Below are 26,826 nucleotides of genomic sequence, written 5' to 3'. Positions count from 1 at the left end.
GGGAGGTGATGGAGCCACTGTCCTTGGAGGTGTTCAAGAAGTGACTGGATGTGGCACTCAGTGCCATAGTGTAGTTGACAAGGTGGTGATCGGTCATAGGTTGGACTCGATGATCTCAGAGGTCTTTTCCAACCTGAAAGATTTTGTGTGATTTTGTGGGTTGGGGGTCGAAGTGCTTTGAACCACCTGCTATTTCCCTTGTCAGCCCCCTGGTGTTGTTGGCTCTACTGGAGTCAGAGAAAGGTCTGGTCTGTCTTAAGCTTGAGCCCATCAGTGAGCTCTGAGTCAGAAGCTATGAGAGGATTAGATTTCTGTGTATGAATAACACCCACTAAAACTGAGCCCTTGGGGTGAGCTTCTTGTACACAAGACTGTGCCAAGGAGGAAATGCCACCCGATTGTCTGGTTGTCACTTCTTGACAGCAGTGTCGGAGAGCTGAGTGATGGGAGTCAGTATTATGGGTTAGGAGAGTTGACTGTTTGGTTCTCCCTGATGCCTAATGTATAAAGAGTGTAAAAGTATTTTAGAATGGCAATTGAATATAGCACTTAACAGTTTGTTGGTTTTTTTTTTTTAATGTGACTGTGGGGAATGCTGATTTCTTTCATTATAGCATGAAATTTTATTCCGATTTTTAATTTCTTAACTGTATGCAGTTATGTATACAGTATATTAGAATAATGTATAGAGTATGTTAGAATAATGTTGACATATATCTCTGAATTCCTCTTTCACCTCTCTTGAGTATAACCCCTTCTTCCCCTGAGGACTTTTGATATTGCTGAACTTATTTGTAATTTGTCATCTCTTTGTTACCTTAAAGCTAAGTGTATAATTGTAAAATATGTTTTTCTTCTACTCTGCAGTGCTTCACATGTAGTGGTCTCTCTCGTGAAAAACTATCCAAATTATCTGATTATAAATTTAGATAAGGTAATAGCTTGTTTTCTTTCTTGATATGGAAAACTGTTTTAAATGGTTTTTGATGCAGTCTATAACATGTTAAAATTTATATGGTCTATTGTTAGTTACTAATTTTTGTTTGATATTCCATTTGTTTCTATGCAAACAAAAAGAATCAACTGCTGTTTGTGTTCCCACCACAAATAATTATTTGATTTAAAAAAAAGAAAGAGGGAAGCTTTTCAAGCTTTAAACTTGCGTTTAAGAATTTTTACATTTAAGGTATCTTTTGAAGTTGTGTTTTTAAAGCTTAATCACATCTGCTTATGAAATAGGTTTTCTTTTGAAATAAGTTTTTACTTTATTCTCAGACTTTCTACTGATTAGGCTAACTTATTTGCTTCCATGAAGCCCACTTATTGATGTTGTGTGGTTATTTCTCTTTAGCTCGACTACTGTGCAAGCTTGAAGAATCTTGAAACTGTCTCTGGGAAGGAAAACTACAAGTTTATCCAGGTGATAAAACCTTCTGTTCTAGAAACTTGACTTTTTACTGATTTTTATCCCTTTGTATCCCAGGTAATGTGGTCTCTAGAGGTCCCCAAAGTGGAAACCACTGCTTTCATTTATGATAAAGTTGAAATTATTTCTACTTCTTCGTTGTCAGAAATGAGTCAGCGTAGGTAATATACCAGTGTATGTGACAGTCAAATGGACATAACAGCATTTACTTCATCTGTTGCCATATTAATGGCCTTTGTATTTCACCCTCTGACCATATGCGGTATATTCTGTCTTTTACATGAAATAGTCTTTGAAGAGTTGATATATTTGATTGTATCATAAAGGTGTAGAATTGGTAAAAGTGTAATTTTGAGATGAGTGGTTTTAGGGATGATTGTTTCACTTTTAATATGTGTGTGGTCAAGATGGACTTAGATGCAGCTCTTCTGTGCTTCTCTGATGCTCTCTTAGACTTTGAACCTTTAAAATCCCCTGCTTGTCATATTCCATGGTGTGCAGCACACTGTTGTGTTCGTACTGGACATCAGGCTACGTTCTTGCTTGTGCTGCTGTTGATGCTCATACAGTTCACAGTCATTCGGGAATGGGGTTTCATGGTAACATTCAGGGTATACCTTTTCTTTTTGAAGTTTTGCCAATTAAATTTGTTTACTGCTTCCACAGTTTGTCTTCAAATAGGAGATTGATTCTGATTTATTGTTCAGATCAGTATTCTGACTGTTGGGCTTGTATGCTGAGGTTCTTCCTCTCTACCAAAGTCAGTGCTGATGCTGGTCTCTCTGTCTTGGGGGCTGCCTAAGGCTGCAGGACATCTGAGAAGGGCATATAGTTTAGTTTTCTGAAATAGCAACATTGTCAGAGGTAGTAGATGTGAGCTTATATTTTTTTCTTAGATTCAGGTGAAGTTGGGAATTGAGTTTGCCCTCACCTGTTTGGTGATCCCCAAGACTGTTTATGTTTTTGTGAACCTAACCCCTTTGTTTCAGATAAGGGATTATTTCTGGGCTATTGGTATAAAAATTGTGTGACAGGAAAGGAACTGTCTGTATGCAGATGTGCACATATATGCAGTTTCAGCCAGACTGGCTTTTTGATTATTTTTCCAAAGGTCTTTGACTGTTTCCACTCTATGATATGAAATATACGAGTGCCATATAAAAGCCTTGTTAACTGAATAGATATTAACATTTAAATGCTGAGGAGAGCATGGAATTCTAGAAGACAGCCACTGAACAATCAGGTCCCTGTGTGAAGCAGGGGAACAGTAACAAGAAATGATCTGGTTATACTGCTTTTCAACTAGAGTAGGAATGTCTTGTCACAAAACTTAGACCAGTATAAATAATTCCAGCTTTTCAGTGTTTTTTTTTTTTTTTTTTTTTTTTTTTTTTTTTTTTTTTTGTTTTTTGTTTTGTTTTTTTTTGTGTTTTGGTGCTTGTATGTTTTTTGTTGTTGTTGTTGTTTGTTTTTGTTTGTTTGTTTTTTAGAGACAGTTTGTCACAGCTTAACATGTAGCTGATATGCAACCACGCTGTTTACAAAGACAGGAAAAAGTGCCCTGGAAAAAATAATCTCTGATGTGTAACCCCTTTGATTAGAAATGTAACACTGTTGCTGACCTTAGGAGACAGCAAGAAGGATAGACACTGTAGTGGTACTTGAAAAGGAAGCCTGTTTTGGAAAGTAGAGAAGTAAAAGTTTAGCAAATTTGCATCAGGGGCTTTGTAAAAGATAAATTTTTATCACAGTTTCTGTTGTTGCTCATCACGGATGTACTAAGCTTGAATTTCAGTTTAAAAAAAATCAGTAATTGTAACCATTTAGTTCAAAATAAGGTATGAGACTGAAGTGTATTTACTGGAGTGTTTCACTTTTATTCAGGGATGAGAAGTAGGGAAATCAGTTCACCTTCCTCCCATTTCTGACATAAAATACTTTTTTGAGGCTGTTATTCAGAATTGTTACTTGAGAACTTCTTGAAACATAGATACATTTGAACTATTTTTAGTTACCTGCCTTGTTTTTGAAAATACAAAAGTCTTCCACGAGACACCTCTTCTCAGGTACTGTCTTGTTTAAGTTGAGCCAACAGGTAAATATCAAAAGGTTTTTCTCAGCTTGCATTTACCTTTAGAAAGTGCTAGTTCTGATGTGAAATTAAAGAATGGGTTTTTTTGTCGATGCCTGTCTCTTTTTTGGTAAATATATCAATTAAAAAAATAAATTACTGTAACAAACAACAAAAAGCAAAATCCTTACAAGACGTGTAGCCATCTATTTTGACAGAAGTGGAAATCAGCTTCACCACTGGATGTCACTGTCTGCTTAGCCAGACTCCGGTAACTGTTGCTTTCTGAACTTGGCATTTCAAACTCAGCGTTGAAGTTCCACGATATGTTTCTGTTGTGTGTATTTTGGGGAACGTTGCTGTTTTTCATGTTAATAGTAATTTGAGGATGGGTGAAATTTATTATCTGGTCTTATTTTTAGACATGGAATTGATAAATTGCCCAAAACTCAGTTGGTGATGGTGTTTATATCCTGTACTCACTTTGTAATGATTTGTTATATGACAATTGGCATGAGACTATTTTCTATCAAAAATGATTTTCTAATTTTTTTTAGGGGGATATTTGTGTACCTGATTTTATAAAACACCTCTTTGAAACTGAGAAAATAGATATAGTCCTTCATTTTGCAGCCCAAACACATGTAGGTGAGCATCACTGCATGTTTTCATATTGTTTTCCATGGCTATACCTGCTTGAAATGTATACTGATATTTTTTGTCTTTTCACTTCATATAAACTAAGGATCCAGTTTGTATCTGCAAACGATGTGCTTCACTGTCTGGTAGCCTTTTTAACTTAAAGGAGGTCATAGCCTTGATTTCAAAAGTGCTTCATCTGACTATTGTCTGTTTTGATTGCACATAAATGGTAATGCCCTCCTCCCCCTTTTTACTTGCATTAAATTCCATCTAGACTCACATGTAACTGACAGTGTACTGATGGAGTCATAAAGACAATGGAGAGAGAGTTTGTGCAGAGTCTTAAGTTTTTACTTGATTGGCTCCAACCTCACATGAGAAAACACGGTGTAGAAGCTGAAGGATTAAGTCCCGTCAGAATGCTGCCTCAGTTCTAGAGAGAATGAATTGTACTTAAAAGTGCCTATTTCGGATTGCTACTCTTCATTATCACTGTTATTAAGAACAATCCCTGCCATACTCCTTTCATTGTGAGAAGAAATCCTCAAAGAATTCCCCAGGAAAATACTTCTTGAAATTGTCAGATATGCACAAAGTCATTAGGTCAGTTGGACAATTAGAATTAGAGCAGGTGCTGGTTAATTACAGTAATAGATATGTGTTACTGCATCTTACAACTGTCTTTGACACTTTTCTTACTGGGCTTAACCTTTCCTAGTGAAAAGGGAAGTAGTTATGCTTAAATAAAGTTAGATAATGCTATTTTAGGTTAAAAAGTCCATAGCCAACAAGCTTTTGCTCCGGATTCCAAGCTCTTGTTGAAAGCAAGGATTTTTGTCTTCAAGTAAGTGTAGAAAGTCCCTTTATTTAATAATGACCTTGTTATCTGACAAGTCTATATTTCAACCTCTAGTATTATTCAATAGGAACCAATAGCTCTGTGTTGCCTAAATTTAATCAGAATTGTTTGAATTTTTTTATGTAGATCTTTCATTTTGGCATGCCCTGGAATTCACCTACGTGAATGTTTATGGCACTAATGTGCTGGTTGCTGCTGCACATGAAGCCAATGTGGAGAAGTTTGTCTATGTTAGTACAGATGAAGTATATGGAGGTAGCACTGATGGGGTAAGTTTGAAAGTACATGAGGGTTTTCCTAGCTTTACTTGCTTTTAATAGTGAAAACAAACTGAGCCTAACTTTCCTTGGCTTTTGTAAATGTGTGACTTTCAAGCTGTTTCTGACAGTACTGGGACATGTAAATAAACACTGGTTGCTTCTAGAAAGCTGAGTGTCAAAATTGTCCTGATTTTTTTTTTTTTAATATTGTGTTTTATATTGAATATGTATTACCTAAAGCAGTGAGGTTGGGGTCATTAATGACCTGAATACTGCTCAGAAATAGTATCAGAGAGTGTATTATGTAGTTTTTGTCTTGGAGCATTAGTGAGATTTCAGTAATGGGCACAGTTTGACAGGTGGGGAACTGCTTTTATTCTCTAGCTAAAATGCTAACAGAACTGTAGGTAGTGACAATTCAAACAGGAAACAATTCCTGTATTACCGTAATAAATATTCAGGTGTTTATTGTTGTTCTATGAAAATCTTTGATTTCTGACAATTTATGCCTGACCTTAATTCAGGAAATGTGATTTAGCTCAGTAAAAAGGCAAAATATGCATGTTCATCTTTTTGAGGGCATAAATAACAGTCAAGGAGCCTTGTGCTATAATCCATGAAAATATTAATGTACTTCAGAAAATCCCGTGCACTTTCTTATTGTCGCAGTGTCTTTTATCAGTTCCTTCAACACAACTTCCGTCAGTAGACTTTAATGATACCTGAGGATAATGTTTTCTTGTGTGTAGACCAGTGGTTTGACTGATACCTTCAAGTGAACCTTTTCTGCCTCTAGGCATTTGAAAAGAGCACTTTAATCTTTGTGAATCACACTAGAAATTCTTGTAGAGTTTTTTTGAAGGGAGGAAGTCCAATTAATTTCAGAGGCAAAGGTCAGACAAGAACAGTAAGTCTTTTAATCATGTTAAGGTCATTGTTAAAAATCACACTTTGTGTAGTATCCCTCCTTCTTTTGGTTTGGGTTGGTTTGGTTTTTTTTCTTCCAGGTGAGATGTAGACTGAAGTGGCAAGATAACCTGGAAACTACCTGTTTTTGGAAGTGGTCAGAGTTATCGAAGCTTTGCTTTGGAGGCTTTTGTGTTGCAATTCTACATTTCTTAAAGAAATAAAATTTATAGAGAAGTTTAAGAAAAGACCCCTTTAATTTCGGTCAATTTGCTGGTGGTGATGCGATGGCGCTCTGAGGCAATATGAACTTGAAAAGGATTGAGCCTCCCTGTAGCAAGGGATTTACTATCTTACAAGATAAAAATCTAAGGTACTCTGCTAGAAGTACAAAAATACTGCTACTGGTGACCTGGCTGCCTCCTGTGTTTGATAAATAGACTGTCTTTTGTTGTGGACTTTGTCAGACAGATGTGCTTGGATATTTAGGGATTTTTCTTTTGTAATTTTAAGGCTTATCTGGCCAAAAGAAATGGAGTAATGCAATTTTTTTTTTGTTTTAGGAATTCGATGAATCTTCACCAAAACGTCCAACAAATCCCTATGCCTCCTCTAAAGCAGCTGCAGAGTGTTTTGTTCAGTCTTACTGGGAAAGGTACCAAGTAAGTTGACGGAAGCTTTAAAAACTCTGAAGCCTATAGTTAAGTGTCTGTATTATGTATAGAAGAGTATAAAAAACCCTCACTACTAGTCCATGCAGTGCCTCCTCTTTCCTTATTGTTAGTCCTCTAGTTTGGATGCATTGGAGAATGTCCACCAATAAGTAGTGGAGATACACTGCTAGACAGTGTGGACAGGTCAGTTGTGTTAAATTTTTGAATCTGCACTGCAATGTCTAAAAATGCGCTTTGATAAAATGGTGAAAGAGAACATTAGGAATTTAAAAACCACTGCTAAGTTTGAAGGAAATAAGAAAGTATTATACAGAAGCAGAACATGCAAAATTCAGATTGTATTAAGACCAGGCTTATAGTCAAAACAAAAAAAGAAAGAAGAAAAAGTCCTATTAGTCAGATTTGTTTAAGCAAAAATATTTAAAATTTTCAATGCTTTAGGCTTTTGTTCTTGACATGATATTTTTTATATAAAGTGGACATGAATAGGATGATAATGACATCTTGGAGTAAGTACATGTATGTAATGTCCTCTGGTGGTTCCAGAGCAAGACAGAGATTTCAAACATTTGTCACCTCTGGTACTTCTAACAGGCTGAGAAGGCTGGAGGCCCTTGCCTGTTTGGGAGAAACACAGGTAGTTTAATTCATTAATGTTTGTAAAGGCTTACAAGATTTTTGAATAAGCACTGTGCTTGTGTCAGTTTGTGGTTTATTGAATAGCAAGAAACTTACAGATTTTTACTGGTATATATTTTCTTATGTAATCACATGTATGTTTAATGCTCTCAAGTTTCCAGCTGTTATCACACGGAGCAGTAATGTTTATGGACCACATCAGTATCCAGAAAAAGTAAGTTAAACTATGCTTTACTCTGAGCTTCAGTGTACCCTAATCGAGGGTTGCAGAGATGTTACTTTTTTCTCATATAAACGGGGTCACTTTTGAAAAAAGCACTATTGCAGCTGATGTGTGATTGTATATTTTGAACTCAGACTAACATGTCTTAACACGAGCACATCTTTTTTGATCATCAATAAAACTTCAATTAGAGACTTTTCATTATTTATGTGAATTTTATGACAGTGACTTTGTTTTGTTATTTTTCTGTTTTTCAAAGGATATCTTGGCAGGGTTCCCCTACAAATTACATAAACTCATATGTCATGTTCTGTAATTGGGAGTTTGTAATAACTAAGGTAAACATTTCAAAAAATAAACTGTGAGAGCACAATATGTCTGGTATAGAAAGTGATGTTCTAACCTGTACAGAAAATAGGTAAGATGAAGCTTATAGCATACAGATATGAGGGGAGAAGTAGCGCAAAGTGACTGGTCTTTGCATGTGTTTATACAGACCTTGCAGGGTAACTATTTAAAATGGTTATTTGTGAGAGGAGCTGCCTTTTTAAGTCTATACCAAAATCTGCTATGGAAATCTAGTTCATGGAAATATACTGATGGAATGAAAGTGATAATCATGTGTACTCCTTGGAGTTTGGAACTTGTGTGAAATATAACTATATTTTGCAGTTCTACTGAGGTATTTTTTTTTAATTTGAATGGCTCTTGAATGGTTCCCTCCCTCCCCCCCAGATAAATTTATTTTCCCCTACATTATTGCAGGTGGATAAGCAATGTTTTTTAGAATACATTTTTCAATGATCTGTGATTTGGGAAATGCCTGGCTACAAGTTGCATGATTGTTGGAAGTATATTCAGGGGATGTATCACTATTTGCTTGTTTTTGACTGCTATATATTCTTCCTCACATACCCAATTTCAGTTACTGCTAAGAACACAGCACTAGGCTAGATGAATTTTTACTTTTACTTAGTATGTCTGTTCCTATGTTTAAAGTAGTAAGTTAACAAAATTAAAATAATTTGAGTAGTTTGCTTATGGCTTCAGTTTAAGAACTTTAGTAATGGGACCAACTGTTCTGAAGTTTCTGGGACATTATGAATGGATGTAAACTTGTAGCTGAACATAATGCTGTAAATCTTTGTGCAGCAAGCTAGTGGCTGTTGCTTGATCTGTGTTTATTTTCCTTGAAATTCTCTGTTGGTTCTCTTCCAATTTTAACTATTTCAACAACTCTTACTTTTTGATTATAGATTTACTATAATTTGCTGGATATTTAAACCTTGTTCTGAATTGTTGGCAGTAATTATTTCTAGTTACTGTTGTGTGCAAAAAGTAATGGAAATTTTTTTTATTTTTGTAAAAATGTTACATTTTGTAACTGCCAGAAAGATAAGGTTTACACTAAAATAGAGGCATCTACTCTTAAGGACCAAAAGCCTTGCAGTTTCTAGGCTTGATACATTCTTTCATTAGACTTAATAAAACTTAAGTATTTAAAGGATTTTAATAAAATGCTTAATGATACTTGACTGGTGAAGTCCTTATTCAGATTAACAGCTTCTAAAATAGCTAAGTAATTTTTTTTCGTTCGTTTCCTTAGGTTATTCCAAAGTTTATATCTCTGTTGCAACAGAACAGAAAATGGTAGGTAACTTGCGTTTTTTGTTTGTGGTATTTGTACTATAAAACTGTAATTGTGACTATAAATATGTGCTACAGTTTGTAAAATGATAATTTCATAACTAAGCTATGAATTAGTTATTTTAATAATAGGATTTCCTTAAAGTAAAGGATAGTTTACATGTCAGCTACTGAAAGTACCTTCAGGTAACATCTAACGGTAAAACTGCTTAAAACACAGTCCAAAAAATTGAACCTGTCTATTTAAGGTTTAACAAAAATTTTTTGTCTTTTCCTTGTCCTAGCTGTATTCATGGTTCTGGACTTCAAAGAAGGAATTTCCTTTATGCAACTGATGTGGTAGAAGCATTCCTTACTGTCCTGAAGGAGGGGAAGCCAGGTGAAATTTATAACATTGGAACTAACTTTGAGATGTCCATTGCCCAGCTTGCTAAGGAGCTAATCCATTTAGTGAGTAAACAGTTCTGATGCTTTTTTTTACCATTTTTCTTTGCACATATTTACAATTCTTCTACAAACCTCTTGTAGCTCTGAAAGAGCTCAGATTTGTGATGGGTCTTGGAAGGTAATTGTAGCAGAATGATGTGCTACCGCTTCTGTGGCAGCTGTACTGTGTGAGTTTGCAGTACAGGCTATGCTGTGTTGGACTGCTGCATCAGTTATCCTGACTGGGACATAACTGGCATAGTGATTAAATACCATTTAGTAGGATTTTTTTCATGCTAGCTACTTTAGTTTTGGTCTGAAAATGTAGCACATTAAAATCTAACAACTTGATTATGGATGTTTTGGCAGTGCTCAGATGAAGGAGAAATATCGAAATTGTTCTAGACAATTTTGGTAATTTCAGTTGTTTGAAAACTCAGTTTACAAAAGACCATTTCTGTTTGTGGTTTGTTTTGTTTTTTTTTTCTTAACAAACATATCTTGTTAAGTGTGGTTTTTTTAAGTGTATGTTTAGACAGTAGTGCAAGATGTATGGGGTTGATAATTGTTTCTCTTCTTGACAGATAAAGAAGACCAGTTCAGAATCTGAAATGGAGCACTGGATGGATTATGTCAAAGACAGGTAAGGAGTGTGGAACATTTGCAGGATATATTGGACATGCAAGATAGCTTTGTCCTGAAGGTTTCTGATACTCTTGCCAAATAGTTTTTTGTGGAAGTGTTTCTGTTCTGAAGGAGGGAACACTTCTGAGGGACTAAGCTGTTTTGCTATCTTAATTTTTTTTTTTTTTTTTCTAGTGTATTTGGCATCTATGATCTATACAGGGCATTGTATAGAAAAACAGGATTTCGATTTATTATTTGGATCTTTAGGTCAGAGTGTATGTCTTGAAGGGGAATGTGTAATGCTAATCTGTCTGTCTTCAAACTTTCTTCATACTTCTCACTACTGAAGCCCACTCTGGGAAGAGAGGACAGGTTTGCACAGCAGCTAAATTTTTTCATCAAGATAGTTTATATAGGTTATTCAGTACTTTGTATTCAACATCACTGAGTGAGATGGATTGTCTCTTGCTTAGCTTTGGTATTTTGACGTTAATGTGACTAATTCAGACTTATATGTATTTTATAGTAAGACCCACTCTGAAGGCAGAAATATGTGCCTATGGAGTGTAGTTACTTTTAGATTTCTGTCTTAAGCTGAAGCTGCTATCTCAAAAGTGGATGTAAATCTCTAAAGTGCCAAAGTTAGGGTGGTGGTGAAAATGGATAACTTTTATAGATGTGCTTTTGCTGTGTGTTTCTGTCCTTAATTTCAGGCTTGGTTTCGCTCTGTTCTTTTATCTCCATTTCTTTTCAGCAACAATGAGTCTCTGCTTACTTTAGATATCACTCTCTCCAGAGTGATTAGAAATGACGTGTCTACTGATAGCAGTTAAGTATTATGGCCTTTAGAATTCTCACTTTCTGTTCACATGTGGATTGTTATCATAACAACTGAAGTGTCTTTAAATGTACTTTTTTTGTTTCGAAAAGGAAGCGTTCTTCAGAATCCTGTCTGAGTATCACAGACCTTTGAACAAATTGCCTTTGGCTCACATGATATGACTGTTCAGTAGGTCTCAGTGTAATTCAGCCTGGGATGTTTCTTCATGTGTATTAGGCACTGTTTCCTCATGTTTAAACATAAATGGGCTTGGGAAAACTAACTACATAGGAATACATGCTTCAAAGAAGGTTGAGGTCTTATAAAAGCTACCTAACTAATGATTATTTAATTCTGTATGAGCGACTTAAAGGTCATGGGGGTTACTTGCTATGGAAAAATTAGTTCTGCTTCTGCTTGAGATTAGTGTGTTATAATAACAGTGAGAAGTACTTGGTTTGTGTTTGCACATGTACCTTGACTATTCAATATGCCAGTGCCAGTAATGCAGGAATGCTAGACTAGGCTACCTATCTGCCAGACTGTGGAAGTGAAAATTTGTGTAAGATACCTCTTTCTCTGTTGAATCTTGCAGCTTGGGATTCTACATATTCAGTAGTACCACGTTTATGTAGCTACCCTGAGGCACTGTAATGACAATGCTTTGGAAGCCTGTGTGTTTTAAATCTGAAGTATGTGTAAATTTGCGAGTTTTTAGGGTGAAAAATGTAAATGCTAATATTAGAAAACACTGGCTTTGTGTTGCAAATGCAGTGACTTGCACAATTGCATTGGCAGTGATTCGAGTTTTGCATTAATTTTCTGCCAATAAAATATTAATTCATATTTATTCTAGTCAATTCCAAGTAACTGACTGTACAAACTGAATTGTATTGTTGTAGCTTCACTCAGCTGCCATGTATTTTTTGAAGGCAATGCAATCTGCTCATGTTGATGGGAATTTTTAAAATTGAAGCATACCTAATATTCCTTTGAAGACAATGTGAAGTACTGCATCTCTAATTAATGAAGTCTGATCAAATTGTTTTCTGTATGCATTTTATACTTCATCAGGCCTACAAATGACCTGAGATATCCAATGAATTCAGAAAAGATGCACAACTTAGGATGGAGCCCTAAAGTGCCTTGGAAAGAAGGAATAAAGAAAACAAGTAGGACTGATGGCTTTTACACTGATGTAGAATTGATAGGAGGAGGGAGGGGGGAAGGGGGGGGAAATGGGTATATAGGTTAGTTAATTAGAAGATAAAGAGATAGAATTTAACACTTAAATTTTACGTAGAATTGTCTGCTTTTTAGTAGTGAATTTACATGATTTTAAAAAAGTTTAATCCCTTTTCAGTGCTAGAATAAGTCTTGCATGAAGAACTTCTAAAATTTAAACTAGATTTTTATGGTATTATAGGTTAAAATTTTGCATAATGAACTTTTAGCATGTTGTTAGTCTTATGATGTCTGTGGAATATTTGAACTTCCCTGTTATCTCTGGTCAACTTGACTCATCAACGTTCTCTCCATACTAGTTGAATGGTACAAAGAAAACTTTCACAACTGGAAAAACTCGGAGAAAGCTTTGGAGCCTTTTCCTGTGACAGAGCCATTTGCACAACTCAGTGGTCCATAGGGTGGTGCAGAACCTGAAGGAGTTTTTTCTACCTCATATGATCTCTTCTTCAAAGCCTGCAATCAAGTGGCTGCACTGGAGTCTGAATGTTTTCAAGATACATGTGATGAGTACAGAGCTACAGTGTGGCACAACTTTGGAACAGTTTCAGCTTTTGGTGCAATACTCTATTCTCACTAGGTATTGATTTTAAAGACCTGCACAGAGTGAAGCATATTTATAATGCTATAAAGTAATGTAACTGAAGTAAAATCTGCCTTATTAACTAAGAATAATTAATTGCAATTATAGCTTTGGGACTTTCAGTTAGATTCGTTTTAGTTGTGAAATTGTTTGTCTGTATTAGTTTGTTTTTACAGTGTAATATATTATTTTTAATCAAGAGGAGAAATGTTATATTTTTTTGCGAGTCGAAATGAGTTGATAAAAGCTAGACATGGCACCTGTATTGTTCTGTCCATTTCTCTTGGTGCAATATTAACTTCTGTAGATGGCTGATTAAACTGTTACCTCCTGTATAACTTTAAATGCCTCTTTTTAAGGAGAGCAAGGGGGAAAGGTGTCAAGAAGCAGCAGGTGTTCTTGCTGAGATTTCCAGAAGCATTTTCTTAAACTTTGTCCTCTTTTTACTGTATTACTGTCTTTTACATGTTAATTTCCTTTTCTTAAATGTAAGTGTAACAAACTTGAAATACTGGAACACAGTTAACATTCCAGTGATATTATGTCCTGTGATATGAAGGCTATTTATAGAGAAAATGTTTTTAGATACTTCTTTTTCTGTGAATTGTGGGTTGGCAGACCTTATTCAATGCAGTGTTTCACACTTTTTTTTTTCTGTAACATTTTAAAGATAAAACAATATTTGAATTTTAATGTAAAATTTGGAAAAAAACTTCAATTCTAGAAATATGTCAGTGAATCTTTTTCGAAGTTGATTCAGTAATAAAAGTCATGGTGTAACTGGTTTCTCTTAATTAAGAAAAACATACTGAAAATGTGGATGGTGGGTTTTTTTAAAAAAATATTTCTTAGCTCTTCCTCTATCCTGAAAAAATTACCTCTTTTTGGTATTAAAAAAATTACTTTTTTTTCTTTGAGGTGGTGTGGCAGATACAAAAGAGACCACTCTTCTTGGTTTTATCACTTGAGCTTCTGTACTTGGCACAGTCCCAGATCCTTCTGTGGCCCCTGGGTAGAGCTGCAAGAAGCATAAGACTGGGATGCTGTGGTGTTCTCAGCAGTTGTAGTGACTTCAAAATTGTCTCAGAAATTGGGTGGTAACTCTTAAAACACAAGTGCTCCCAACGTCATCACACCTCTTGTGTGGTGCACGGTGCTTTTGATAAAATGCCACTTCTGTTTGGCAAGAGTCATTCTAGAAAAAAGGCTGTTTCTAGGTGTGCCATAGTGCCAAGTATGTGTTCTAAAGTTTAGGAGTGTGTTATTGAAGGTGACATTTCTGTGACAAACTGGGATAATAACGCTACACTTGAATTGTGTGGCAGTTATATTTTTTGGATTTCTGATATACTTGATTTGGAAGTCAAAGCCTCCATCTGGGAAGGACAGAGGTTACAGGAGTTAGTATGTGTTGCTCTGTTAGCATACTTGGTTTACCAGATACACTTCCATGGATGAATCACTTAAATTTCGTTGTCAAAACACATTGCTGGTGACATTCAAATATTTTCTTAATTTTTGTATTTTTCTTCAGATATGGCTTCCGTACAACGTGCATCCTTCCTTACAATATCCATGTTCATGTTTTGTGTTCTACAAAAGCCACCAGAAATAGCTGATGTGCTGCAAAGATCTGTTTTAGCTGTATTTATGGTTACCGTGGCAGCTGCTTTGGGTTAGATGCACACAAGTCTGTATATTTCACATCTGCTTATACTGGAATACTGGTTGTGATGTGTTTTTAGGAGGAGAGATTACAGATTACTAAAATCTTACTATATAAAACCTTAATTTGAAATTATTTTAAACATTCAAAATAGGTACAGTGTCTTTGGAACACTAAAAATCAATTAACTTATGATGGTGTTATCAGAAATGCACAGAAGAAAGCAGTAGAGTGTGATTGTTTTATTGAATAGATCTTTTAAAAATTGTTTTGAATATTTAGATGCTGAAGATGCAAGCTTTGATATTTATGTCACGATCCAATCAAGTGATATTACCAGGAGTGGATTTTTCAAAAGGATCAATTAGTTTTTAGTGGAAGGTGTTCTGGTTTATTTAGGTTTTGAAGATTTAATCCTTCCAAGTGATTGAGATTTTTGGCTCAGTATTCCTACTTTTATTTTTATATATATAAATGTATGTATGCACATTTTAAATATATATTTTTTTAAAAATCTAGGAGGCTTTTTCTTTGAGCTACTTTGCTGTAGATCAGGTTTTCTTAGTGGGTGAGTGCTCTGGTAGGACCATTTCTTTCACAGAGAAAAGTATTTTTTCTGTCAGAGGGAACAGCTTATTTTGCCATTAACCTTCTGGCTTCCATAGGAAGAAAGGAACAAAGGATCAACTAGTGAACTGTCACTGTGGGGAACTGTAATGCTTTTAGGTTTTATTTCTCACTGTTTTTACTGGGAAGCATTTCTGCAGATGACAAAGGGGGAGTGATGTAAAATACTGTGAACACTGTAATCTTTCACTCCGTTCTCTCAAGGTTTGTGTCACAGAACAAAGGCTACACGAATTAAGAAAATAAGTGGAGTAAACGTGTATGTCACTTAAATCACTAAAACTTTCTAAGGGATAAGACTGGCCTTTTGGAAGGGTTTTGTATCCAGGTTCCATCATGGACTTGGGAAGTTATTTGGGTACAGCTGTGGGTTTGCATCTCTTTTTGGGGTTAATGTTGTGAGCTGGATCAGATCTTTGGGAAGCAGCTCCTGAAATCCCTTGTGCATGGGGGAAAACCAACATTGCTACCCAATTATTTTGGTGTAGCACACCTGCTATTCAGTACCTCCCTCGCCAGCAGCAAGTGAAAGGATTGGGAAGACATTGAAATGGGCAGCTGAGACAGCCATCTGCAGTCATAGAATCATAGAGTGGTTTGGGTTGGAAGGGACCTCAAAGACCATCTAGTTCCAGCCCCCTGCCAGAGGCAGGGACATTTTCGACTGGATGAGCTTGCTCAAAACCCCATCCAGCCTGGCCTTGAACACTTACAGGGATGGGGCATCCAGAGCTTATTCTGCAAATTGTGGCCTGTGGGCCCTTGTGTGTATGTATTGGCTGCAGTTTGTGCAATGGAGATAACTCTTACTTTCTCCAAGGCTTTCTCTGGTCTGACCTTGGCACTTGCTTACATTTGTATGCTGATTGGCATGAAGGGGTGTCACTGTGGTTGAGGCCGATCATCACTGCCATCATATGATGGACTAGAAAAAATCTTTAGTTTGTCCACCCTGTACTTTATTTGATGTAGGAGAAAGGTTGTGAGTGAAAGAAACATGTTGTGGGCTTTTTTTTTTTGTTTCTTGATTCAGAATGCTTCATTTTACTAAAACTGTGTTCTTATGCTCTTTAAGTAGCCATGAAATGCAAAAATCTTTTCTACTTTTCAGGAGGAACTTTTAATGCAAAACTGTTCCCTGAATTCTTTCTGGGGAAAAGGTGACTGTTAAATATTCTATATCTGGGACTGAACTGTCCTACTCTTTTTTTTCATTTGTTTAAGTTTTTATTTCCATTTTACCTGGCAAAACAAATGTCTCTAAAAATAATAAATATCAGAATAACCCATTGGTCCGTAGTAGCTCTGTTTTGGTAATGTATGAAAACTCTTGAGTCAATAGTGTTTTTGACTTCTAAGCGTGCCACGACACATTTGGAGCTTATCTGCAGCAAAGATCACAAGGTTGTGTTAGCTGCATCAGTAGGAGACATGCTTGTTAAGGGATTACATGCATAATTTCTCAGCAAAACAGTCATTGCCAGTGGCAATGGAAAATCACGAGAAGATGAGATTTTGTATCAGTATGTTGTTTGCACACCTCTTTAGTACAGTGGTGTGGGTGGTTTTTTTAACCTCTCCCTAATAGAAATTTTTTTGTTAAGAGTTTTTGTTTTCAGTCATGAAACTGCTGGCCTGGTCCTCAGCCTTTTTGCTTCTGAAAATAGGTCTTTGACTTTTGAAAATGTATCAGCTCCTGGAGAATGGTGTTTGCTCACAAAATACTTCCCAAAAGTGGAACAATTTGAGGAAAAATACTCTTTGAAAATAAAAGGAAATAGAGGGGTCTATGTCACTGGATATTCATATGGCTGGCTTGGGAAGAGGCTGGTTTTTCCCTACCTGAAAAAGGAGGAATTTGTTGAACTCCTCTATTATTGTGGAAGAGAGGTAAAAAAAAAAGTTTTAGTGTTTTTGTTTTGTTTTGTTTTGTTTTTTTAACTAACATGAGGGAGCAGCAGTGAACAGTCTTGCTAAGCAGCCTCTCCCCACACAGTGTGCAGGGAGCATGAATAGAGGATGCTGTTATGGGTAGCTCTTTCTGGAGCCATGGGATGTGCAAATAAACACAAACCTGGGAGGTGAACATACAGTACCAGTGCAGTGTGCACTGTTGTGGGCACTTGGGTATATCCCTTGCCTTTAGCTTGTATCAGGAATGTTATAGCAGTTGCTTGTTGAAATAAATGCCTAATCAACAATGTGAGCATAAACTATTTTTTTTCTTATAACTGTGCTTAGGATTTGTGATTTATGCAGACACATGGAGTTTTTCCTGTGGAACATGCAACTCCCAGCAAGACCATGGAAAAATGGGGGTTCAAGTACCCCTTGTATTCCAGTCTCTTTGTGATACGTCATTTCTGCACAGAATTTGTCAGGCTTCAAAATAAAGTCCCTGAAAACTGAAGCTAAAATACTGCTAATTTAACGCTCCTAAATCCCACAGAATGTTGTAGTTTCTGTTACTCTCCCAAATGATCCAGGGAACCAAAGCCAAAACACCATTGTTGTGATAGTAAACACGTGTAGGTTATGTGTGGTGCATAGATGTATACGGGTAGTTTTGTGTTACTGCTGCATTTTAATTTGGCTTACGGCAAAGACTCTTCATTGATTCGTTTGTGCTATCCAGCACTGTAGAGTGAATAACATGTTTTATTTAAATCTCCAAGTGTAATAACCTCAGCCAGGTGACGGGTGAGAAAGAACAAATTAGTCCTATCACGCCACAGCGGGAGCCACGGCAGCCGAAATAGCTCAGTTGGGAGAGCGTTAGACTGAAGATCTAAAGGTCCCTGGTTCGATCCCGGGTTTCGGCAGAAGAGCCTCTGTTTTTTTTCTCTCCATGATCGGGAGGTGGCGAGCGGATGCTGCTGCTGTAGCAGCCCAGCGGCCCCTGCTCCCAGGGCTCGTGGAGAGCTGCGGAATCCTTTGTTGAGCCGATACCGAGCGTGTCGCTCGTGACGAACCGCTACCTGCTTTCCAGCTTCCCGTTTTAGCTCTTTTAAGTTTACCTTTTTTATCAAGGATGGTAAAACAAAGCAGCAAGCTTCTTTTCCGGTCCCTTCTCTGCCCCTTGCCATCTCCACTGTCGACGACGGGAGGGAAGAGAGAAGCGAAAGTGAAAGTGTGCGATGAGAAGCGGGATGACTGGGAGGATAGGGGCAGGGAGCGAGGGAATCTCTCAAGAGTACTGGGAGGGCGACAGAGACAGAAGGATTAGGGATTACTTTTTGTCAAAATCTGGAGCGCAGGTCAAAATTGCCGGACGTCACGACTCTGCTGTCAACAGATGGCTGAAACTATTTTACTTCCCATAAAGGCAAAGGAATACCTTCGAGTGCAGGAACTGTGGTAATTAATGTCACCTAGTCTTTACCATTCATGTATTTCCTACTGATCCTTTATTTACTTATAAATTGGGAAAAATCGCTTGGATTTTTCTGAAGCGTATTTTTAAGGAGGGCACCCGGTTTTGATTCGAAGCCATGAAGAGGTAGAAAGTTTATTAATTGTCCTTGGTAATTTGTTGTGATTGTTTAAAATATATTCCTTTTATTTGGACCTACCCTCTGTTAAACCTTCTCTCTCTTAGATCAGAGGTCTTCATGGTACATGACATTTGGTCATCACGAAACTGTCAAGTCAGCACCCAATTTTGTTTTGATAAACTGAAGAAATCAAACTCTTTGAGACTTTCATTTTAAGACATTTTCTCCTGTTTTCAGGTAAGTTTTTTGTAGCCTTTTTAATATATTGATACCAGAACAATATACAGAAAAAGGACTTTCCGTATTGATGTCACCAGTGCAAAATGCACCAGTAAAGCAGCTCCTTACTTCTCTGCTCAACGTTTTTCATCTATTCACAAAAAAGTATCACTGGTCATTTTCTAATCACAGCCTCACATCAAGCCTTGATGTTGAATTACTTGTCTGATAGAAGGAGCACTCACTACAGATGAATATCCTATTAGTACAAACAGGAGTAGTGGTAGTGTTACTTAGATCCTACTAATAAGACAGATAAGGGATAGTATAACTGCTTATATTACTATTTTTCGTAAAGGTTTTTTTAAGCTTTCGAACGAACATCAAGACTGCACGCTTGAGTACTCAAGGACAGAAGGAAACGTTAAAATGGTCGCTTTTGACTTCTCATATGTACTTTTGCATGTTTGATATAAAAAATAAATACATATTTTTTGCAAAAAGCTTTTAATTATTCATAAAAGACATTAATAGTTCTTTGGGAATGAGTTAGGGAGGTATTAATTTCCTGCAGGTGTGATTAATTTCCTGCAAGTGTGATCAGAGGGGCAAAAGAAAGAATGACTGTTTACTTTCTGGCCTTTTTCATACTGCTGAATAAAAGAAAGTCATGGAGCAAACTTGGATATCAGACCTCTGACTATCTACTTGGCTTGTTCACTGGCACCCTGAGAGACAAGGTACGTTTGCTATGGAGGGAACAGCCCCACACAGTGCAGACACCAGCCAGCTGGTGCTGCTCAGCTGGGGGGCCAGGACATGGCCCTGAGACTCCTCTTATGCAGTGGTCTGGCCTTACCCACTCAGTGCTGTTCTGGAGATTTGGTCCTCTCTACCACTGGATTTTTTGAGGGCCAGGAAAGGGTGTGGGTCACTCTCAAAGCGTCTGAGTTTTAGCAGGAGTACCCAGGCACATGAATATATGACAAGTATGTGCTGTGGTAGTGTCTGAAATTTCTATTTTTAAGCTAAGGATAATATTACCTGTAACAGCAATTCCCTTCTCAGAGGTTTTGTGATGTTAAACAGAAATTTTGTGGTACACCAAAATACTAAATGATAGCACTGATACTGAGAAGAAATCTCAGTTTTGTTTGGTAAGGGATTTGGATTGGTGGTTGGCTCCCCCAGGAAGTGACCACAGCACTAAGCCTGACAGAGTTCAAGAAGTGTTTGGATGATACTCTCAGGCATGTGGTGTGGCTCTTGGGGATGGTCCTGTGCAAGGGTAAGGATTGGACTTGATCCTTGTGGGTCCCTTCCAACTCAGCATATTCTGTGATTCTGTGTCCCAGCACTGCAGCTCACAAAGCCTTGGATGCTGCTTCAACACTGGGTAAGGCCTAGGGTCTTATGTGGAAGAAGAGGATAAAATGAAGAGATAAACTTAATTCTGGTATTTTTAAACTTCTTTCTGTTTGATTTTGCAGGCCTGATGCAGATTTCTGACGTGATTTGGCAGGTTCTGCAAAAATAACTGCAAGAGTTGCTGCTTTATTGCTTGTCACACAATATTTAGACATTTTTCATTCAGCTGTATCTTCTTTACATAATCTTTTTTTTTACCGCTTTCTAGATTTATTCTGCCATCAAACATTTCTGTTTATTTTTCTATCAGCTTCTTCCCTCAAGATGAACCCCCTGCTAGGATGCAAATCCAGACTACTTTCATGTCTTTCTAAGACTTTATGTTTTAGTTACAAAGTTCCTTCTCTGCAACTGGGAAACTTCTATGCCCCTACAGATATGGTTACATACACTTTTTAAAATGTCTATCAAATACTGAAGTTGATACCTCACAGGGACTCAGAGAAGAAATTACATTTTACAATGTTTCTTCAGCTGCATGCAAATATTCGAAATCTGGTGGATTTGGTTCATGTGCTTTTTCCATGACCATCTTTGGCTTCTGTTTTAAGTGAATGAAAACTGTGGCAGAAGGAGCAGCTCAGAGAGAGGTGTACCCCACACCCTAGCTCAGCTGCAGGCTGCAACAACTTGCAATCACAGAACATGACAATTAATAAAGAAGCTTAGAGCTTTACTTTGAAACACCTATATTTGGTATTTTTGATAGTGATGGGAGGAATTTGCTGTGCCTGGTGGTTTTTTGTAGGGTTCCTGAGGGTTTTAGCAGGTTCAGGTGTTCCTCATATGAGATGATCCTCCTCTTCCTCCATGTCCCTTAACTGCACGTGTACCTGATTTAAAAATCCCCTCCTTGTCCCTGATTGCAATTTCTGCACTTGATATTTGCTACTATCTTAGATAACACTCTCAGCAGTGAAAAAATTGTGCTCACATGTAGTAAAATTTCCATCTCTTTGGGTTGAAAATTAGGTTTGTTTGATAGAAGATATTTGTTTCTGTCTCTTGACTAAAATATTTCTGACTTTGTCTCCCTCACTGTTTACAGACATCTGGTAAATCTCATTTAGTTACACAGTATGATAGAGGCAAGGGGTTTAGGAACATGAGTCAGGACTCGCATTTAGTGCTTTTTATTTTTGTATATTTTTGATAACAAATCTTAGTTATTGTCTATCTGGTCTCTGGTCCTGTAGAAGAAGTAGAATTGTGGGTTTCAACTTTCTGGAAATTAAAACAAAAATTTTCAGCTGACAAAACCTCATGTAATGAGGCTTTTTCTGGTCCAGTTTCTTGGGAGTTTTGGTTTAATTTTTTATTTTTCTTTTTTCTTTCCTAGCGATATATTCCAGAGTTCCTACTTTGTGCTTTTGTAGGAATATAGAGCTCATATTTCATAGTAACGTAAATCTATAGAATATATGGTACAGTTAACAAGGCAAATCTGGGACAGTTAAGAGAAACCTTAACCTCCAGTCCTACTATGGTTATCAATGCTATCTTTATTCCTCAGTGAACCTCAGGGGAAACATTATACTTTTTGTTGGAATGTACATACATCCTCTTGCTTTAAGCAAGGGAGCATTCATTACTTTGCCCGACAATGTTCTTGGGGTTTAGCCCACATGACATGAAGGATGAGTATCTTTTGTTCCATTTTATATTTTGCATTGGGATAAGTAGTAGCATTAGGATTTTGAATAAAAATTGTGAGAGAAGAGTGTCTTCTGGAACAGGCTCTGGAAAGATTAATGTAAGATTCCAGCCCAAACTATTCTATGATTCTATAATTTCTGATATGACTTCAAATACAGTGTTTGTTCTATCTTTCAGATTTTTTCTTTTAATGTGGTACAGAACTAGACCTGGATTTCCTTCTTCATATTTTCCCCCCTGTGAATGGGACAATTTGTTGCGTAGGTGAATTGTTGAGATGAGAGCTTCTGTCCTACCCTTCCACACTGCAGATGAAGTCTTACGCTCACACCTTCCTGATCATGTCCCAAATCATGGGCCACAAAGACAGCCTGCACGTTCACTGGGCTTTGGGCTCCTAACAGGTTTTGCACAACATCTGTAAAACTCCACATGTGCCAAAACTAGGATATTAAATCTGTTTGTATTCCATTTCACCTTACTTAAACTGGAACAAATCTATTCTATGGAGGTCCTCTCCTACCACAGCCATTTAGTGACATTCACCTCACTTCACTTTAGACATTTAGAAGAGCAGTGTCTGTCTGAGTTCAAACCAATCACCCTCACCTTCTTTTAAGTTCAAGGCAGAGAAATTAGGATAGAGAGGTCATCTGAACTTGCCAAGATGCCAATCTTAATGGGGAGGCGAATATATTCTATGACTGCCTTTATAGTTAGCCCAGACTAGGAGCTGATGAAATAATTCTGGAGAAAAAGCTGTCTTTGCTTAAGTGGTCACCCTGGCAGTGGTTTAATCTGTCAGTCAGCATTGTATTTATCTAAACTATAGATAACTTAAGCTTTTATCTCAGTTCCTACATGATATGAACTCTGGAAAAAGTATGCTTGTTTAGTTAGAAAGTTTAATGGAGTCTCACTAACCAAATGATGATACTCCTTCATGATCACCAAAGTAGTTTCTCAGATGTGTTAAATGAGGGATGGGATGGAAGAATGATTTTACAAAGGAAATAGAAGTGCTTGTTCATTATCTCTGACAGAAATGAATAAAACTGCAGTAAGGCAGCATCTGACTTAAAAGTATAAAAATGCATCCACAAATAATGTTTATTTAAGGCTGTGGAAAGATCTCACTGAGTTGACACAGGCATCTGCCATACTAAAGCAGTGTATGATTTTAGGGCCTTTCTGTGCAAGTTGTGTATAGTACATGCTTCAGCTAGCACGTGTTCTGGGAGAAGTGAGAAGCAAAGTGCCATCAAATTTGGAGCTTTTGAAGTGAATGTCTTTAATGAGGAATTCCCATTGCAGTCAGCTCCAGACTTGCAGGAGGCAAGTTCAGCCGGACTGCAAGGCCCAGTGAGGAATCAGTGAGGAATCCCAGTGGGATTCATCTACCTAAATTGAGGTTAGGTCTTGTGTGGCGCAGTTCATCCTTTCCTAATGTGAGTACAGAAAACAGACCAAGCGAATTGCACCCTAAAACCATCTATTTCTCTCCATTAAGAGAGTATCTTACGAAGGAAACCATGAGTGACTGGTTATGTGTAGATATCAATAATCAATAGATATCTAACATCAAGTGAGATGAATTTCATCCTCTGTCACAAGGAAGCCTATGGGTAAATCCACAAAAAGATGATGTGAAATTGGTGACACAAGGAAAGCTTGAGTAATCCAGCATCCTGATTGATAGAGTATGAGTACAGCAGTTGAGGAAAGAAAACTCACATAAGACTGCAAAACTGTCTTTAACTCAGGTTGAATTCCTGGTTGCACTCATCTTGTGTATTTTCCATGAGACCTGAGCAGATTGTTCTTCTCTGAGGTGCTCCTCTGTTCTAACAATATGTGAATGTATTGTAGCATAAAAATTGGTTTTCAGGAAAAGAATACCACAAATCAGAAAGGTTCTGGATAAAAAAAGAAGAAGCCAGGAGATGAAGACCCTGTTTATATGAAGGATTTTGTGCAAGGGTAGGATCATGAGATCTTCAGAGCTGCTTTGGCATGCCCAGACTTTGGCTTCATTCTCCCAGGTACAGGACAGGGAGACAAAGGATAAGGTGATGAAAGAGCAGTAGTTTGTGCTGAGAGTTCCTAAAGACTTAAATTTGCTATGGGATTCAGGAAATCTAGAACATGCACAGGCATCTGGAAGCTGCAGGTTTCCTTATAGAATTATCTTTCTTCTTATTTCTAGAGTTATCACCTGTCTTTATGATATAACCTGTAATTTATTTATTCTTTCTATTGATGTATTGGTTTCCACACAAGTTTATATGTAGAATGTTTTATTTTGACCAAAATTCCTTCCAAAATGCCAAAGGCTAAATACTTTTCTGGCTTGATGTTAATCTGTGCTTGAGTACAGTAGAAGGAACCTGAGAAACAATAGTGTCATTGAGAAAAAAAATGTGAACCCACTGCCTACTTACTATTCAGGAATTCTGTATTACTCGTGTGGATTGTGTTTAGTGATTTTTTTGCCTGTATCTTGGAGTATTCTTTTTCTTTATTTCCTCTCTTGCCACATCCTGTCTTTGATGACAGGATGAGAAGTTTGCTATTGAGGGTGACCATGGTCACGAATCCAGACTACAAAGTAGCTGAAATACTGTTTTCCTGTACTTTCAGTGTAAAGCCTAAATATTTTAACTAGTATATTTAACCCAGTTTCAGGTGTGGTAGCCTGACCTAGTAGCTCAGATGTGTGGTGTGGTGGGTTCACCTTGGCTGGATGCCAGGTGCTCACCAAAGCCATTCTGTCATTCCCCCCCTCAGCTGGACAGGGGAGAGAAAATACAGCAAAAGGCTTGTGGGTTGAGATAAGGACAAGGAGAGACACTCACTGATTACTGTCATGGGTAAAGCAGACTGAAATTGGGGAAATTAATTTATTACCAGGCAAATCAGAGTGGAGTAAAGAGAAATAAAATCAAATCTTAAAAACACCTTTCCCTCATCCCACCCTCCATTCTGGGCTTAACTTCACTCTCAAATTCTCTACCATCTCCCCACCAGCAATGCAGGGAGACAGGGAGGGGGGGCTGTGGTCAGTTAATCACACATTGTCTCTGCCACTCTTTCCTCCTCGCACTCTGCTCCTGCTCCAGCCTGAAGTTCTTCCCACAGGAGACAGTCCTCCATGAATTTCTCCGATGTGAATCCTTCCCACAGGTCCAGTCCTTCAGCAACAGACTGCTCCAGTGGGCTGGGTCCCTGCTACAGCGCAGGCTCCTGCCTCCACAGGTCCTGCCAGGAGCCTGCTTCCCATGGCGTCACAGCTTCTGTTGGGCATCCACCTCTGGTGTGGAGTTCTCCACAGGCTGCAAGTGGATATCTGCTCCCTGTGGACCTCCATGGGCTGCAGGGGGACAGTCTGCCTCACCATGGTCTTCCCTACAGACTGCAGGGGAATCTCTGACCTAGTGCCTGATGCACCTCTTCCTCATCCTCCCCCTTCTTCACCGACCTGCAGAGCTGTTTCTCTCACTTATTCTCACTCTTCTCTCTGCAGTTGCCATTATGCAGTAACTTCTTTCCCCTTTTTAAATCTGTTATCCCAGATACATCATTGCTGATGTATCACTGCTGATGGGCTTGGTCTTGGCCAGCGGCTGGTCCATCTTGGAACCAGGTGGCATTGTCTCTGTTGGACATGGGGAAAGTTTCCAGAAGCTTCTCATAGAAGCCACCTCTGTAGCTTCCCAGCTATGAAACTGTGGCAGGCAAGCCCAGTATGTGTGGACAAGGCAGTGCAGGCACAGTTTTGATCATTGACCATGGCTTGCGTGCTCAGATTTGCTGCCTGAAAAGTCCTTTGATAGTTCAGGCAGTAGTACCAACACATTTTTCAAGACAGAGTAAAACTCCATAGTAAGTAAAAGTCATTCAGGATGCTATTTTGTAAACCAGTATAGTGCTGATACTGTACAGCCCCAACAACAGCTTCTTTATTTAAGTGTGATTGCTGTGGGGAAAAATGTGGGAGCTTCTCAACAACGCGCTAAGGAATGTACAGTGCCTGCTGTTTTCCCAATGACTAATTGAAAGACAACTGTCTTTTTGTAATTTTGCTCAATGTGTTCCTCACGCTGTATCATGCAGCAGCAGACAGTGGTGTCAGGATGTGGTCTGTCCTTTTTCTGTCAGTCCTGATGCTCCCTGCCTGGCCAGGAAAGGCACTCCTAAAATGCTGATGCATTACAGAACAGCAGAGGCTAGTGCTACATCTCTACTAGGACTACATACTGTTGCATGCTCTTAGTTATGTAGTTGTGATGGAGGCAAGTAATCATAATAAAAACTACATATGTGCCACTCTTCTACTAATAGTTTTCCTTCATCTGCGCACCAAGTAATTTCCATGTTATCCTCTGCCTGCTATTTCTTTTCTCCACATTCTTTCTGCTTCCTCTTGTACTATACTGAAACACATTTTCTTGCCTTTCCTTGACTTTTGTGCCTCAAAACCTCGCCTTACTCTGCGCTTGCCCTTTCTGTCTCATGTAGGGTCACAAATGCCAGTCACCCTTCTTATGGGTGTCTGAACTGAGCCAGTTTTGATTATAATGGCTGCTTGGATGCATTTTATGTATAGACACATCAGTTCAGGGATTTGATAGGTTAGGTGAATCCTATCCATATGTTTTGATTTTATTTTGGTGATGCTGATAAGTGTG

General features: G+C 37.8%; 1 protein-coding gene, 1 long non-coding RNA gene and 1 other non-coding gene across 3 annotated transcripts; all 3 read left to right on the top strand.

Annotated features, from left to right (window-relative positions):
* Positions 1-760: 760 nt before the first annotated feature.
* Positions 761-13,852, top strand: TGDS (TDP-glucose 4,6-dehydratase; the record flags this gene model as incomplete). The annotated part of the gene is made up of 12 exons (XM_029960996.1): positions 761-934; positions 1,352-1,420; positions 4,055-4,145; positions 5,125-5,267; positions 6,728-6,826; positions 7,632-7,691; positions 9,307-9,350; positions 9,632-9,797; positions 10,358-10,416; positions 11,155-11,229; positions 12,295-12,392; positions 12,765-13,852. Coding segments are annotated over 12 exons (1,179 nt in total), but the record flags the coding sequence as incomplete, so codon positions are not given.
* A 4,238-nt stretch (positions 13,853-18,090) lies between these two features.
* Positions 18,091-18,163, top strand: TRNAF-GAA. Its single transcript has one exon. It is a non-coding gene; the product is annotated as a tRNA-Phe (tRNA).
* An 895-nt stretch (positions 18,164-19,058) lies between these two features.
* LOC115307588 lies at positions 19,059-20,613 on the top strand. Its single transcript, XR_003915900.1, has 3 exons — positions 19,059-19,072; positions 19,719-19,794; positions 20,545-20,613. It is a non-coding gene; the product is annotated as an uncharacterized LOC115307588 (long non-coding RNA).
* Positions 20,614-26,826: the final 6,213 nt, after the last annotated feature.

Source organism: Manacus vitellinus, unplaced genomic scaffold (genome assembly GCF_001715985.3).
Source record: "Manacus vitellinus isolate BGI_N305 unplaced genomic scaffold, ASM171598v3 scaffold_2_pilon, whole genome shotgun sequence".
Lineage (NCBI taxonomy): Eukaryota > Metazoa > Chordata > Aves > Passeriformes > Pipridae > Manacus > Manacus vitellinus.
This window is presented reverse-complemented; position numbering and strand designations above follow the sequence as displayed.